The 16248-nt window shown below is 37.0% G+C and overlaps 3 protein-coding genes across 6 annotated transcripts in view; all 3 read right to left on the reverse strand.

The window, feature by feature from the left end:
- Positions 1 to 605: 605 nt before the first annotated feature.
- On the reverse strand, positions 606 to 3517 carry LOC122409822 (26S proteasome non-ATPase regulatory subunit 9). Its single transcript, XM_043417662.1, has 6 exons — positions 3256 to 3517; positions 3008 to 3107; positions 2726 to 2925; positions 1459 to 2103; positions 993 to 1333; positions 606 to 886 (listed from the first exon to the last, which is right to left on the reverse strand). Exons 1-4 carry the CDS (start codon positions 3364 to 3366, stop codon positions 1876 to 1878), a joined length of 639 nt encoding a protein of 212 aa, XP_043273597.1. The 5' UTR covers positions 3367 to 3517; the 3' UTR covers positions 606 to 886; positions 993 to 1333; positions 1459 to 1875.
- Ttc30 (tetratricopeptide repeat domain 30) overlaps positions 3376 to 16248 on the reverse strand; it is a 42453-nt gene continuing 29580 nt past the window's right edge. For 3 of the 4 annotated variants that reach the window (XM_043417621.1, XM_043417623.1, XM_043417622.1), the window contains 3 exons: positions 3841 to 4396; positions 3537 to 3756; positions 3376 to 3435 (listed from right to left, as the gene is read on the reverse strand). The gene's annotated coding sequence lies outside the window, so the exon portion shown is untranslated. Of the gene's footprint in view, positions 3436 to 3536; positions 3757 to 3840; positions 4397 to 7811; positions 7890 to 16248 lie in introns of those variants that run through there. The other variant, XM_043417619.1, reaches the window with a different exon arrangement.
- LOC122409809 (uncharacterized) lies at positions 13289 to 14745 on the reverse strand. Its single transcript, NM_001415081.1, has one exon. It carries the CDS (start codon positions 14681 to 14683, stop codon positions 13481 to 13483), a length of 1203 nt encoding a protein of 400 aa, NP_001402010.1. The 5' UTR covers positions 14684 to 14745; the 3' UTR covers positions 13289 to 13480.

Below are 16248 nucleotides of genomic sequence, written 5' to 3' on the forward strand. Positions count from 1 at the left end.
AGATACAATAAGAGATATAATAAATTGAAACAATTATTCGAGAACTCATTCTTCCATCTTCAAATTTGAACTACACTAACAACAAATGAATTTCAACCATAACCTTCGAAAATTAGAGTATCAGAATCAGGACTGTACAAAAAAAAATTTACTTCCATAAAAATTATGAATCCTACTATTATCAAAGTATTCATGGGAGATTAATTTTTAGATATTCATCGATCAGTTACCTCTCGCTTTTTTTTTAAAGATATTCTGGCTAAATTGTTCATCATCGCCATTGCAGCAGCAGCCCGCACTTTCGTCAAAAAAAACATAACTTCTTACACAATTGAATTGACAAATTTTCCGCTGTTCCCATATGTGCTCCTTTCATATTAGGTGCGTACACGTATTATTTCAAATTTTAAATGAAAAGTGCGACCAGCTATATGAAAGTTGCATTTTCTTTGAATTTGTTTTGGTTTGTTTCATCTTCGCTCATCACGACGCACCATAACCTCGAAAATCTGAGTATGTGAGGAATGGGAACAGCTAATTGGAATCGCAGGGTCGGTGCTATTGCGCCTCTTGTATGATGGCAAAAACTTAAAATTCGAAAACGCTTAGAGATTCATCTCATTTATTTGCCCGTGCACTACAAAGCATAAGTAGCCTGTGCGTGGTCTATAGTATCCAGTATTTCGGAAAAATTCTATCTGCTAGCAGCTCATAGACAAAGATTTAAATAGAAAATCGATTGGAAATCGAACGGAAGTTGAACTATATATATATATTATATATAATTTTTTGAGGATGGACGAGAGCGAGAATAAAACGTCAATTGGAATCAGTTTGTTGGCGAGTAGTAGCGGTTCTTCCGAGTCGAGATTTTGGCACTGCACCCCTATAATAAATGGAGTGGCAATGTATACAGGGAAATGTTGGATCTTTCGATAAGCTCGTTGCCAAAAACGACTTTTTATTTATTTCATGTTCGATGTAAATCATACCTCTGCACCGGTGGCCAGTACGTTATCTCAGTGAGTTGGGATTCAGCACGCCGATGATGAGTTGATTCACTGGAATGCGTGGAATAGATTGGTTCTTCGTTAGGAGTTGTGTTTTTGCCATCTGTTGTTGTGTCCGCAGAGGCTCCAAAATTTCCTTCAAGGACGCTTTTCAGAGGTTGCTCGCTGGCAGATTTGACAATTCTCAAAAGATTTGCCTCGGAATTGTAATACGGATAGATGGTGTAAATAATCGAAAAAGGAGACAAACTCGAGCCTGAGGCTTGTATATTTTCGGCTTTACACATTCCTACCAGGAATACGAGCCACGCACCGAACAATCCCTATTGATGAACAATCACGCAAAGGACGAAAAAGAAGCAAATGAAAAATTGAGTAATTATGCTTAAAAAAACATTACATTGGCTTTCAATAACAGCAGAGAGAAAAAGAGATTGAATAGACTCACAGGGAATGAGGCAAACATGTTGGTACTCGGTGTGGAGAGACTAACGGAGAAAAAATGGCAACTTGCTTATTTTATATAGATACAAGAAGAGCCTTAATACTCGGGTGGGTGCATTATTGAAAAACACGCTTTCGGCTCATAGGTATCGCGTTACCCTCTCGGAGCTCTTCTTTCCATATTCCAAAGGATTAAACTTACGCGAATGTACCAAAGAGAGAAACGGCGGTAGTTGTCGGGGATAAGGGCGAAAGTGAACGTATTGAGGCAATTTTTTTATTCGCATTGCAAGAATAATTTATAAATTATTAATTATTAAATATTAAATCTATCGTATATACCCCGTACGCGCAAATAACAGTCATTTGTTTATTTTTCTTTCTTGGACAAACGAGACAAAGACTTAGTAACTGATGATGCTTATCTCTCGACCATCTCCAGAGGTATGACGTTACAGCCCAACAAACCCTTGTCACTCCAAGGACGAGGAATTAATGTCAGGGATAGTATATCCGTATCGCGTTTAACTTTGACTACTATCGGCTTAAAACGGCTGTGCTCGACCAATGATCCAATGTCCTTCAGAGATTTAAAATTCTGATAATTCACGGAGCCGAATTCCGTTATTTTGTCGTTTTCTCTGATGCCCTGTAGATGATATACAATCATACTATTATATGCTCAAATAACCTTCTCAGTTGGCTTATTTTAAGTTTTCTGTTCTAATTATGCACTGGGCTACTCAAATATATGAATGCCTCTGTTGAACTTCAACCTCTGTTGATTAAATAGTTTGTTAATCGAATGATTTTTCTTACTGTCCGGAAAAACATTATTGTGCATTCGATTTGAAATATTTCTATTCCCATTCAATACAAAACTCTTAATATCGTGCCATTTGATCGATTGTTTTTCAGCTTTCCACGAAATACTTGTAGAAGCCCAGGTACCGGGTCAAAAGTTAATTTGATATTCGTTCAATGTTTCATTTATAGTAAAGACTTTCTGATCAAGTTTTAAATAATGTTTTCAAATCTTGCCAATCTCCGAGTGTACGAGATTCGTATGAATTTTCACAGATATTTATGAAATGGTTCTCTGATCTAGAAAAGACTATTATTTTGGTAAATGCGCAACTTTTATAATCATTTCAGACAGAAAATCCAGTATAATGTATTTAAAAATTAGCAAGATTTAAAGCGAGATCAGTATTTTTTAATATTTGTCACAAATAATAAGTATGAAATTAGACGAATGGAAATATTCTTACTGCGCTTTCGGCTGGAGATCCAGATGTTACCAAATTTACTCTCAGAAACGGTTCGGTGTAAAGACTCTCACACGGCTCTTCCTTGACAGGATTTTGCACTGGGTTGTACGAGTTTGCTTCAGTCATGGATGTACATTTATGTATCTTGCTCAAGCCTTGTTCGATCTTCTTCATTAGTTGTTTGTGATCATTGCGTAAACCTATCAAACGTCAGCTCATATTTTTCAATGAGATCGAGGACTATTGACAGAAAAAAATATTTTGAAATAATGATGATCTCACATATTATTTTGTGCCGAGCGTGTCTAACACGGTAAACATCAATGTCGTTTCGAGGATAGCCTTCTGAATCGACGAGAGCCTCGTTCATTCCGACATCATTCTGAAATCGTTTTTCTAATATTTACAAATGGTCAATATCAAGAAACGTAGCATCAACTTGATGCCAAGTATGTATAATATTAAAACGATCATTTCCAAACGAAATTCCAAAAAAGTCTCGTTTAAGACAATTGCGTCGTTGTACTTACGGAATCTAGAACAGCCTTCAAGTTAATCATTTCAGCCTCAATCGCATCTTTATCTTTCATTAATTCGAGAACAACGCTTTTGGCAGCCTCTAATTCCGCGTCGACCACCATGTTTTTTTCCGATTTTTATCTTTCCTGTAGAGAATTTATGGAAGAAGACTCCAATTTTTTATGTGGAACCTGTATGATGATAAACGTCCGTAAACTGTGTGTAAAATCCAAAAATGGTTGAAAATGGAGATCAGACTCGATATAGATTCTATCTATCATTCTATACATACATATATATAACAACAACATGTGTGTGTTGCCAGTTGCCAGCGCTGTGAGCGCACTGTTGTCGAAACATGTTGCAATGAGCGCGTTTCAAAATGCGCTGAAATTATATGGCTATAATTGCATAATTCCTTGAAAATATAAAGACCTCTAAATTTGATAAATCATTTAAATGTGCAAACCACTTCATCCACGTTTTTGTAATTGTTATATTTTGGTGAAAACCTGAAAATAGGCATCCACATGATTAGTTTTCCGGCGAAACGTGTAAAAAGTTTTGTCACAAACTTTTTCTTTGACTGTACTGACCACGGGCACGGGGCACGGCGGCGGGCGAGGACCGTGAGGACGATAAAGACAGACGAAAGTTTAACTTCAAAACAACATGCAGTGATGTACGGTAGGTGGTGCAATGATATAATTAATAAGAACTACTATAATTCGGATTTTTTGCTCGATAAAACTAATTTTCAACTTGTGAGAATCCAGTAAATTATATTTTTATTTTATAATAAATTATTATTCTTGGAAAATTTCCCGGCTAGCTGTTGCTACGCAAATATATATAAGTAAGAAAATGTCGATAGAACCAAAGAACTCAGACGTAGGGTAGAAGCGCAGTTCTTCAATATTTTTCGTGCCGATTCTCACTGGGGGAATGACGTCATTCCCCCAGTGTAGTTCGCAGTCGGTGGCGCTAGCGTCATATCTCCCTTCTCGCTTCCACTCGCATGCTCAGCCGCAAGCGCTCGCTCCATCTCTCTTGCTCTTATAGTAGCAATACACTGGGGGAACAGGTGATATAGATATATGTATATCTGTTGCTTTTCGCGACGAGTTGCTTGTTGTTCGGTTACGCCGGGACCTTTAAACGTCGAGTACTTTAAATAGTGACAATCAAAAATGCCTTTTAACGATTTATGTGTTCATGAAGGATGTACCAGCACGAAGAGGAAGAATCCAAGTTTAACTTTTCATCGTTTTCCGAAAGACGAAGCAGCGTGAGTCTTGAATATTACAGTTAATGTTACAATGTAATCTTCTCGAACATGAATAGAGCAATTTTTTGGTTAAACATGAAAAAAAATACTTGAAATGTTTGCAATTAGAGTAAGAAAAAGGTAGAAAAATAGATTTCCTAAGGTCACGTTTTCCAGTATAGAGTATATATGAATAACCATATATGAATAACCTGCTAGTGTTTCCCGAATGTTCAACGATAAAATAGAAAGCGCCAAATTTTATAAAGAAATCAATCATTGAATGTTGAGACAATTCGTACATATGTAGTTGAAGGAAGTGTCATAATTAAACCGGTTGAATATGTCTACATAATAAGCAGGGGTTCAAAATTTTTGTACCAGTTTTGCGCTTTGGCTATAAATCCCCATTGTAGTCTCGGTGCTAGCGCACGATACTCGTAATCGGAAGGTTGAGCTTTCGAACCCCCACGTTATAACATTTTTTTTTTTTTTTTACAGAAATCATTGTATTATATATGTCCATTAGGGTGGTCGTTATTTAGGGTTATAATTTTTTTTCTAAAAGTTTTAACTTGACAAAAAAATTTTAAATGACAAAAAATGTTTACAATCATAAAAAAAAATGTCTAAATTGAAAAATACAAAAATAGCTAGAAAATTTTTGAAAAAAATCACACGGATTTTTTAGATGATTCTCAATACGTTATCTGGTGTAACATTTCTTTATTAAGTTAAGACTTTCGAGAAAAAAATCATGTACATTTACATCATGCTGTTTTGCAAAAACCGCCATTTTGCAAAAACTGAATGAGGAAAAGAGTTCATATAGCCAATGTTTTGGAAAGGTCAGACATTAAGGACACCTTTACTAGCAATAACATAGTTATTTGAGTGCAGCAAAAATAACGAAAATCGATTTAAAGAAAAAAAAACGTTAAAAAATCTTGACTTTTTAATTAAAAACGCAAAAATAATATAGATTTTCAGTTAATTTTACAAAATAAATGCGATATTCTGAAAGAGCACCCTCAAAAACCTCCTATGCCAGATTTTGAAGAATTTTCTTTTGTTCCTCAATGAAAACTGGGTACTTGAAATTGAGTGTCCATAATTGTCGTTTTGCGCATTAATGGATTAGTACGGCGATGCTATACAACATTTTGAGGGTAGAAGTTTTGGAAATCATTCCCATATAGCAACATGCTTGTAAGTAATTTCTGAAAATTTGAAGATTTTCCAAATGTATTGAGACTCACAGTAAAATCGTGACCACAATCCCAGAAAAATTCCATGTATTTTAAACGGAAAACTTCAACCCCCGTGGTCAAGGATTAAGTATGTTTTAAAACTTTGAAAAAATTACAGCATTACTTTTTATGTATTTCGAACCGATTTAGGGGCGGAAAGTGTAAAATAAATTTTGACCCCAAATAACGACCACCCTAATGTTCATATATAAAATACATTCATTCAAAGATTTTGGCCATCTAAATAAAAGGAAAAATCCCGATACATCAATACGAATGGCATACACATTGGATGAGTCTGTAGCGATAATCCGTTTTGTTTCATTTGCATTTTTTTTTATTCAAGCATTTTTATAACTGAAATTGATGGAATGATTTGAATAATAGATGAAAAATATCGATAAATCAAAAACTTGAAATTTCTTTGGAAATCGTTTTTTCATATCATTTTATTATTTATATTTACATGTTCCAATCACGAGAGTACGAATGAATATCTGGTGACAAAAATTTATAATTCTTTAACCGGTTGACTGGTATTGGATCATATATGTACAAAAAAAAGTCGGGCCCATTCTGGTTTTGTTATGTGTACATATTGAAAATAAACTTTTTCAACTTTCAACCGATTTGGACAAAAATTGGTATACAATGGTTTTTTGGGTCGCTGAGTCGATTTTTGAACTTAATTTTCACCTCACTACCCTTGGAAATGGGGAAAATCGAAGGTTGAGGGTGAAATTTTTCGTTTTTTCAATGGATTTTCATGCTATATGACATAAAAATTTTTAGTTTTTTAGCACACTGGACTCTTTCATCGAAATCAAACAAAATTCGCTATCCCCAAAAATTTGAAAAATAAGGGTTCAGGGTGAAATTTGTTAATTTTTCACTACGAAAATTTCATGCTTTATCACATGAAAATTCCAAGTTTTTCAGAATACAAAACGCTTTTATCGAAATAAAACAAAATTCACTATCCCCAAAGGAGTGAAAAATAACGGTCGCGGGTGAAGTTTTCATATTTTCTAGCTAAGTTTGGAAATTGAATCAGCAACCTCGAAAACCCTCAGAAATAAATTATCGTGATTTTCGATAACATATTGGCTCGTACCAGTTTTGGCACAAAAACTGGAAAAAAGCTCACCAGTCAACCGATTAATAGCCATGAATGAAGGAGTAAATTTGCGTTTCAAATATTTTCTAAAGATCCTGAAAGTGCGATTGAAAAAAAAACATTTCTTTATTTGAAGGTAAACGCTAAAAATATGGTTGATATCATTTTTCTTCTAATCGGTGAGAGGGGTTTTTCAAAAAAATTTCTGTCCGATATGTTTGCATGAATTTTTAATATTTTTTCGAATTTTTCACTATTTTTATTTGATCCTTTGAAAATCTCAGATTTGTATCTATATGAAAATTGTGTGGTCAAAAAAAGGTTGTCACAGTAATGTACTAACGTTCTTCCTAATAGTTTCACTCTACTGTACGCATATTTTTTATTGGTTTCCTCACTTTCAGAATTTTGCACTTTTATACAATTAACTAAATGGCAGAGAAAACTTAACTTTTTCTCTGTCATTCTCTGCTTTTGCTGTGTGAATTTTCTTTCGTGCATTGTTTACCCTGTCCCGATACCATTTTCACATCCCACAGTCGCATGATATGGATCGTTCGATCCAGAAATCCCGCTTTGACTCAGAAGTCCAAGGAACAGATGGAAAATATGAGGATGTGTAGTTTACATTTTGCAGAAGATGATTTTGTCCCATATGGTAAAAAAGGTAAACGGATTTTACGTACAACTGCACTACCCATTGATGTGACCGCTACTGATTTACAAACCACCAATAGCGAGCTCGCATGTCTCTCGATTTCAAATTCAACGTCCGCGGCTACCCCTGTGACAACACTCGCGACAACACCCACGACAACATCCGTGATAACACCCGTAACAACATCCGCGATAACACCCGCGACAACATCCATGATAACACCCGCGACAACACCCGCGATAACATCTGTGAACGCTGCATCCGTCAGCAGCTCTGTCGTGCAGGATGGGCGGAGTATTCCGGTTGCACCGCGAAAAAAGATATCTAGGCAATCCACCCCGAATGAACAGAAACTGCAACGACAAATGAAACTTTTGAAGAAGGAATTGAAAAGAAAAGATCAAAAAATTAAAAGACAGGAAGAAAAATTAAAAAGATATGCTAGTGCCGTGACATTCGCTAAAACTGCGTACGATTTGAATGAGGATCAACTCGCTTTCTTTAAAATGCAAATGAATCATGTTAAAAAACGACCGTGGACTGACTCAGAAAAACAATTTGCTCTATCTTTGTACTATAGATCACCCAGCGCGTACAAACACTTGCGAGAAAACAAGCATTTTGCTTTACCTTGCATTTCATTAATTAGATCGTGGGTGAATGATTTGGAACTCGGTCCAGGAGTAAAATCAAGTATAATCTCAAAACTCAAGACAAAAGTTGAGACAATGGACAGAAACGAAAGACAGTGCATTCTCATGTGGGATGAGATTTCAATCAAGCAATTATTGGAATATAACTCGAAAGCCGATTTGGTTGAAGGATTTGAAGACTTGGGCGAACTCGGACGAAAAGATGAGTGGGCAAATCATGCACTTGTATTCATGTTACGTGGCGTTACACACGCTTGGAAACAACCGATTGGATATGTACTCTCACATGGGAATGTACGACACACGGACTTGACCCAGTTGACATTAAAAGTATTAGATGCATTAGAGACAATCAAGCTTGAAGTTAGATATTTGGTTTGCGATATGGGTTCGAACAATCGTGCGGTGGCGAGTACATTCGGGGTGACTACTGATAAACCGTTTATAGAAAGAAACGGTCGAAAGATTTATTTTGGTTTTGATCCTCCGCATTTAATAAAGTGCCTTCGGAATAATTGGTTCAATTACGATTTTTATGATGACGGTGAATTAGTCTCAGCCGACGTACTTCGTGAGCTCCGGCACCTCGAGAGCTCTCACGCATGTAAGGCAGCTCCAAAACTCACCGATCGACACTTGAATCCGAATAATTTTCAAAAAATGAAGGTTAGCCTCGCCACACAAATTTTCAGCAACTCTGTTTCCGCTGCGATAAATACGGGCAAATTAATTGGCGAATTAAAACATCCAGCTAGCGTCGCGACCGCGAATTTTGTTAAAAAAGTAAATGACATGTTCGATTGTCTCAATAGCCGTTCTTCTTCCGATCCGAATCCGTTGCGACGCGCTTTATCCGAGAAACAACCGCAAGTTGAAGAATTCCTTAAGAATTGTCTTTCGTGGCTTGAAAAGTTGACCGTTTCCGGTAAAAATAAAAATCCACCCTGTTTTGAAGGATTCCGTTTAACGATTAACAGTGTTCTGCAATTCTGGGCGGACTTGAAACGTGAAGGCACCCTTTATCTCATAACATCGAGATTAAATCAAGATCCCATCGAGAATTTATTCGGGGTTCTCAGAAGTCGTGGCGGGCATTGCGATAATCCATCGTCTTCGTCCTTACGACGAAGTTTGCAATATAATATGATCACTCAACTCATGAGACCACCAGCAGGGGCCAATTGCGAACCTGACGATGACACTACATCACTTCTTACTCCCGATGTACACGTAAATAAGTCCACATCCTCGGTTAATGAAACAGAAAATGTCGATAGCAATATCGATGTCTTCTTTGACGAGTGGTCATACGTCGACGAGGTTAGCGAGCCGGCAGATCTCGAAGAGTTGCATGCTTGTGAGATAGATCACGAGCCCGTTTCATTTGGACTCCTAGAGGAGTGTTCGATGAAGTATGTTGCTGGTTATCTTGCTCACAAGTGTTTACTTAAATTTGATTGTCAAACATGTGAACTTAGTCTTACGCGAGCCGGACAAACTTTCGAACAAACAAACGATTTTTTGATCTTTTGGAGAGCTTTTAAAAATAGCGAAAATCAAGAACTTGGTTCGTTACGAGTACCAACGGACGAATTTCTGGAAGTTGTGAAAACGGCGTATGAAGTTTTCGTAACGAAATTCCAAAAACTATGGCACATGGAGGGCATTTCAAAACTTCTCGTTAACTGCATCAGCAATGCTGTGGTTCAAAATCACGTCAACTTTTGGCCAGTTGAGGATGAATGCGCATGCCACCGCGAATATATTATTAAACATTTTGTGCGCACGAATATTTTTAACCATTTAAAATGGAAATCTCGAGATATGCGAGACGCAGCGAATCGTAAGCGAAAACAACCATACGCGAGGACTTCGAGAAAATTAATGAAAGTTTCTCATCAATGAGAAGTGCAAAAGTGTAGGGTTGATCAATCTTTTCTTTCGTCTACACGTGCGTTAAACTTCCTCTCCCAAATGCATGCTTATTTTAAAAAGAAGCGCTCCCCCCCGCTGAACATTACAAAATTAATGCTAATTAATTTAAGATCTCTAATTAATCATAAAATAAAAGATTGATCGCTCTACAAACTAATTTATGTGTTCGTGCATATAGTAGAGAGGGTTTGGAGTCGTTATAAATACCTTGGAAATGACGAGCCAAGGGGTCCTGATCTCTATGATCATATATGCACATTCATGTAAAAAAATCATTTTTCATAATAACGACTTATTATGTCTTCAAAGATTTATGAGCTACCGTTTTTGTTTATAAAGCTTTAAATGAGAACGTTATTTTTTTCAAAGTCTAATTCAAATTTTATTTCGAATAATTTTATTCAGGTACTCTTCCACGTACTTTTTTTTTACTTTGTTTTTCATTTATTTTGAGATTAAAAAGTTTAATTTAAATGGTATCAACATTGATTTGCTAACGTTGTCAATTCTAGAGAATATTTACCATTGTTTTTATGCACTTAATATTTTTTCTATTTTTAGATTTTTTCCTTCTAGAGGTGATCCTACTGTACTATTTAACAGCATTAAAGCCAACTGTAAATGATTAATTATTTTAAAAAATGATTTTTTTTTCTTTTTTGAACATTAACGAAAAAGTTTCATTCTGTTCTTTTTCATTTTTTATTGATGGAAAAGTTCTATTCTTTTTTTTTCAATATTAGTAGGAAAACCTCTTAACATTTCAACTTCACTCAATCCCAACCCTCCTCTTCCCTATACATCCTTCCTTTCCTGATGGAAGATACCCACCACCTTCCCGTGGTTTCCATTGAATAATTTTAGCTCACGCATGGTTTTTGTGTTCATTAACAAAGCTTTGAACGTATCTATTCATATTTCCATACAAGCATACACTCATACACACTTCCTTTACTAAACACACGTGAACTAAAATTAACCAAGAGTGGGTACACAATATTTCGCTGCTTGTATTATCAATTCTTGGTGGTTTTTATTGATATAATCAATTTGGATCTATACATGAACCGAAAATAGTAAGAACCGAAGATAAAATGATCTCCTGGTTTAATGAATAATGAACGTCTATATTGAATGTTCAAAGTTTTCGTACTTTCGCCTTATTTTCATTAAATTCAATAATCAAAATGAAATATTTATTTACTTCATTCACTTCAAAAATTTTAAAGGCGACTTTGAAACGATTCTCAATTTTCATGCGACTCACAATTTCAAATTTATAAAAAAAATTTAAAAACTATTCATGCACTTGATTTATAGAAAAAATCTCAAACGCTCTTCATATTCGGAGACTATTTATTTATTTAATTGATGAAAAATAATAATAAAGATTAACCGTGTCGTTAAAAACTATTTTTTTACATAGTGGATAAAAAAAAAAAAAACTCTACGAGTGGGGTTTGATCACTCGACCCTCTGCGTTCAGTTCGAGCAGTTTTTGCATTGCAATGGGAGCGAGAGAGATAGCTGCCGCACTGCGACCGCCACGCCGCCAACCGGCCGTTTGAGTCGCAGAAAGTTTGTCCTCAGAGCGGCCATAAGAACTGTGCTTCTACCCTACGTCTGAGTTCTTTGATAGAACTATCGAAGTCGCTGGAAAAAAAGTTCTGGCAGAAATTTTCTCACGAATGTATACGACCTCTGATATCAAATTCCCCGTTGAAATTTGGGTGAAAAAAATAATCTGTTGAAAAGTTTTCGAACTTTTTTTTAATGTTTTTCACGTAACTGCGTAACACTCTCGTTTGTTGTGCTTACGCAACCCGCCGGTTGGATAAATGCTTGTTTTATTTTGAAGTATTGCTATTTTTTACGACATGGAAAGAGACAACGATTGCTGCTTCACACATTTTACAGAAACTCCGCTGTCAATTTATATTATTTATCATATTATGTGCTCGCGTGTACACAACTACTCTGTATATACAGACGAAAAGTTTCCGGACGAAACTTCAAATATGATCGATACTATAAACTTTTGGAATGGACTTTCATGCGATTTTACCGGTAGTCGATATGAACGAATTTGATAAAAAGCATTTTTCGATGAGAAAGAATTCAGGGATAAACTTCCGAAAAGCGGAAACCGAATTTTGAGCTGAAATTTTGCATACTGCTTCTTTATAACAATATAAGACTTCCCCTAAAAGGATTTTTGGCGACTAGCAATGGTTATTGAGAAATTGAATTTTTAAGTTGCTATTTTAGCCCGAGCAAGTATATCTATATCGCTTATCTCGCTCGGCCGGTATCCTTACTTCGCTATAGTGCCACATGAATGGCAAACGTTGCGCTCCTTGGCTGGGCTACTCCGGGGATTTTTTCCTTAAAATTCCGTCTCCACGGCGCTTTTTTTTCTCTTTTATTTTTTTTAATTTGAACAAAGAAAAAAGAAAATTCTTGAAAAGTAAACGGAATTTTAAGGAAAAAATCCCCGGAGTAGCCCAGCCAAGGAGCGCAACGTTTGCCATCCATGTAGCCTAGGCACTATAGCGAAGTGAGGATACCGGCCGAGCGAGATAAGCGATATAGATATATTGCTAGTCGCCAAAAATCCTTTTAGGGGAAGTCTTATATTGTTATAAAGAAGCAGTATGCAAAATTTCAGCTCAAAATTCGGTTTCCGCTTTTCGGAAGTACAGCCCATTTTTCAAAGTACTATGCAATTTTTTCCCCCAAATGTGTATGCACATTTCGCAAAAAAAGCGACAATGAGGAAAATTTAGTGCGATCATGAAATGATAAAATTTCATAGAATAATCACACAATGATTAAAAGTTCTAGCGGCTCATAAATACTATATTTTTCATTGCAATTGAGAAGAAAAAAAATGCGATAACTGGGACTTTTCAAAATAGACGATTGATCATAATAAAAAAAATGTTTCAACGATTGAAAAAAAGTGAAAATCATTTGAACCCCCCTCCAAGGTGCCTGTCGCCAGAACATTCGTAACGACGCGACCAAAATAAGATTCGACGTGAAATGGCGACGTAGAATGAAAAAAAAAATATATATATATATATATATTAAAAAAATAAGAAATTTCGTAAGAATTTCATTTTTTCGATTGATTTTGTGAAATATAAAAAATTTAAAGAATGAAAAAAAATATATATATTTTCGACAATTTTTGAAGTACCCCATTTTGCCGAGGTCTCTTTTAATGATGGAAAATTACGTATTCAGGATTCCGACAATGTCAAGGCATCGTGCTACTGCTGCTGCGTAAAGACGTAGTAGAAACGAGGCGTGTGAAATTTTAATCGAGGGAAATGACTTCGTTTTGGTTGGAGCTAGAAGACATTAGAATTATATTTCAATTTAGTGCCATAGGGTGTCAGCTTAGTTGCTTTTGTCCCGAATAAGCTAATGTATTCGAATTTTTCGGGTAACATATCGTTGTAGAACGGATGTTCGATCAGAGAATCTTTATCTTCGGTAAATTGAAGTTCCACCTTTTGTAAGACTGTATTTCCTTTGATTTTGTCGCGCGGGCATGGCATATAGTTAGCGATGTCATCAATAGGCGATTTGGTTGTAAAACACTTGTAAGGAACGCTCAGTATCTGTTTTGTATTCATCTCGTGTCCCGGGTCCTTCTTCTCAGCAGGTCCGGCTTTTAACGTATGGGGTGAGCACTGACTCTTGGGATCGTTAGGAAACATGTTGTACATTCTGGTGCGTTCGGGATTGCCGCAGTCACACACGAAGCTGCGCTTATCATCCGAAATGATTGCCCCCATTTCGTCGAGAGTTCCATAAGCATTCGCGGTGCAATAGTTTTTGAAGGGATGGAAGCGATTGTTCGGATGTTGTACGTAGAAATTATTTCTTGCATCTTTGCCCCTGAACTTGCACCGAAATCGATAGGAACCGTCGGGAAGTCTCTCGTCTTCGTGATCTAGGATCGTAAGATCTGGATCGAATTGCGTGTCGTACTTGTAGTCCCAGAGAACGTTTTTCGGATCGTTTATCACGAGGTTGTTGCACGCGACGACTTGAGTTCCCAGTGGCCCACCGACGAGGCTCGGAAACCTAGAGCGGCAAGTGACCGAGTTTATCGTCATCAACGCACGGGTCATTCTCATATTGCACTCCGGTCTTGGACCAATAATGCAATGGGCCCCTCGCTTCAGAATAACTGAGTAATAGAATGTGTGGTCGTCGCGAACATTGAGCACTTTCGCTGTTGAGCTGAGGCACGTTTTTATGCACTCCGAATCAGTCGCGTCCTTAGAACCGATGAAGACAGGGCCCTTGCCACATTTATTTGCGAGGGCGACGACGGCGTTCGTCGTGATTAAATTTAGCTGCGGTATGTTATTGATGCTTGAGCCGTTCAGCAACGAGGACAGATCCGTGTCACGCAATTCTTCCGCCATCCTCTTATTGTCTTCTGCTATTTTTGGCTCGAACGAATAGTAATATAATAAGTAAATTAACAGTATTAAAGCGAGGCTCGATAGGAGAACCAAGAGAAACATTCGCCATTCCATGTCTCTCAACGTTGAAACGCGGCAATCTTTTACGACGATACTATATTTTAGACAGGAGAAACAAATTTACTAGAACATACTATTTTCTTCAACGCAAACCTCGCTCTCGGCAGATTTGGACTCGCGCGCACGTTCGTATATTGGGATATCCAACATGTAGGCGGGGCCTATTCAAAATGGCGCAGAAAAGTACCAGTCACATATGAACATCTTTCGTGTGTCACATTAATTTTCTGTCAAAATGTTCCTAAGCTTAGAAAATATTTGTGTTTGGGCAGGTACAAATCGTACCCAACGTAATGCTGTTAAAGCCGAGCGGGTGTTAAGCAGCTCATTACATAATTAAATACGATTTAAACTATGAAAAATGAATCAAGTGACCAAAAATCAGTAACGTGTTTATAAACCTCTTATATACGTGAGAAATTTTGTTTTCCCGGTGGTGCGCGCGAAGAATAATTTGCCGGGTGAATTTTTACAGTTTCATACAAATTTGCTTGCATCAATTGATAAGAATTAATTTACAGAAGAACGCGTATCAACTGTCCACTCTCACTCCTCCTTTTTCTGTTTCCATCCTCGACCACGAGATGTCATGTCTTCTCTTCATATATTGGACGAGAGCATACGAATTCTCCAGAGCTAACATATTTACAGGGCTCGACTACGTTTACACGACTCTCTTGTTTTGTTCTTCAACATCAAGTGCGAAAACACAAATTGTATACCTACTTGATATATGGAAACGCTATGCTGCTTATACACACACGTGAACTTTAGTGATCAATTACTCGATAACTGCGTGTAGAAGAAAAATCTTAAAAAATTTGTATCGTCAAATTCGGCACTAAAGTATATGTTGACCAAATTTTATAAAATTCTGAACTTTTTGAAATTTTTTATGTTTTTAGCATGGTTTAGCGTGGCAACATTGTATCACCTGTAACGAAACTCCTTAAAAGCTGCGGGGCCGGACTCAGTCAGCGAGGTATACCGATAGCGAGAGACGATTTACAGAATGCGGGTTCGTCATCATTCGACCAATGATTTGCCTCCTTGCCTTACAAGGCTCGCCTGATTAACGATTCACACAAATTTGACGACGCTGCAAAGCCAGAGGTTTTCATTTTTCTCCATCTCCTCCATTGGGAATGCAGCATCGTATATATAACTAGGCAATTAAGCGAGAGCCTATCAGAGTTGAGCGAGCATCCGCGCCGCCGCGTTATACCAGAGGCCACATTGATTCAACCGCGACAACGAGGCGAGGCGCGATTGATGGAACACCGCTTCGTCGTGTGACGAATGAGAGAAAATGGGTGTAACGGTTATCCCTACTTGCGGTGTTTTGACGGAGAGGAAGGATTGCCGGCGAGTTGATGATTTATCGCGTACCATACGCAGGCACGCTCGTTAGAAACAAACTGAATGATTTTTCCGATGATTTTTTTTGTTTGGCTTGTACAACATCAATAACGATTCCGGAATCTATATTGAAAACTGATTTATCTCGGTAGGTGAGTTTATGAATAAAATTAGTAGCAGAACGCAAAATTCTCATCTGC

The sequence above is a fragment of the Venturia canescens genome, chromosome 4, assembly GCF_019457755.1.
Source record: "Venturia canescens isolate UGA chromosome 4, ASM1945775v1, whole genome shotgun sequence".
Classification (NCBI taxonomy): domain Eukaryota; kingdom Metazoa; phylum Arthropoda; class Insecta; order Hymenoptera; family Ichneumonidae; genus Venturia; species Venturia canescens.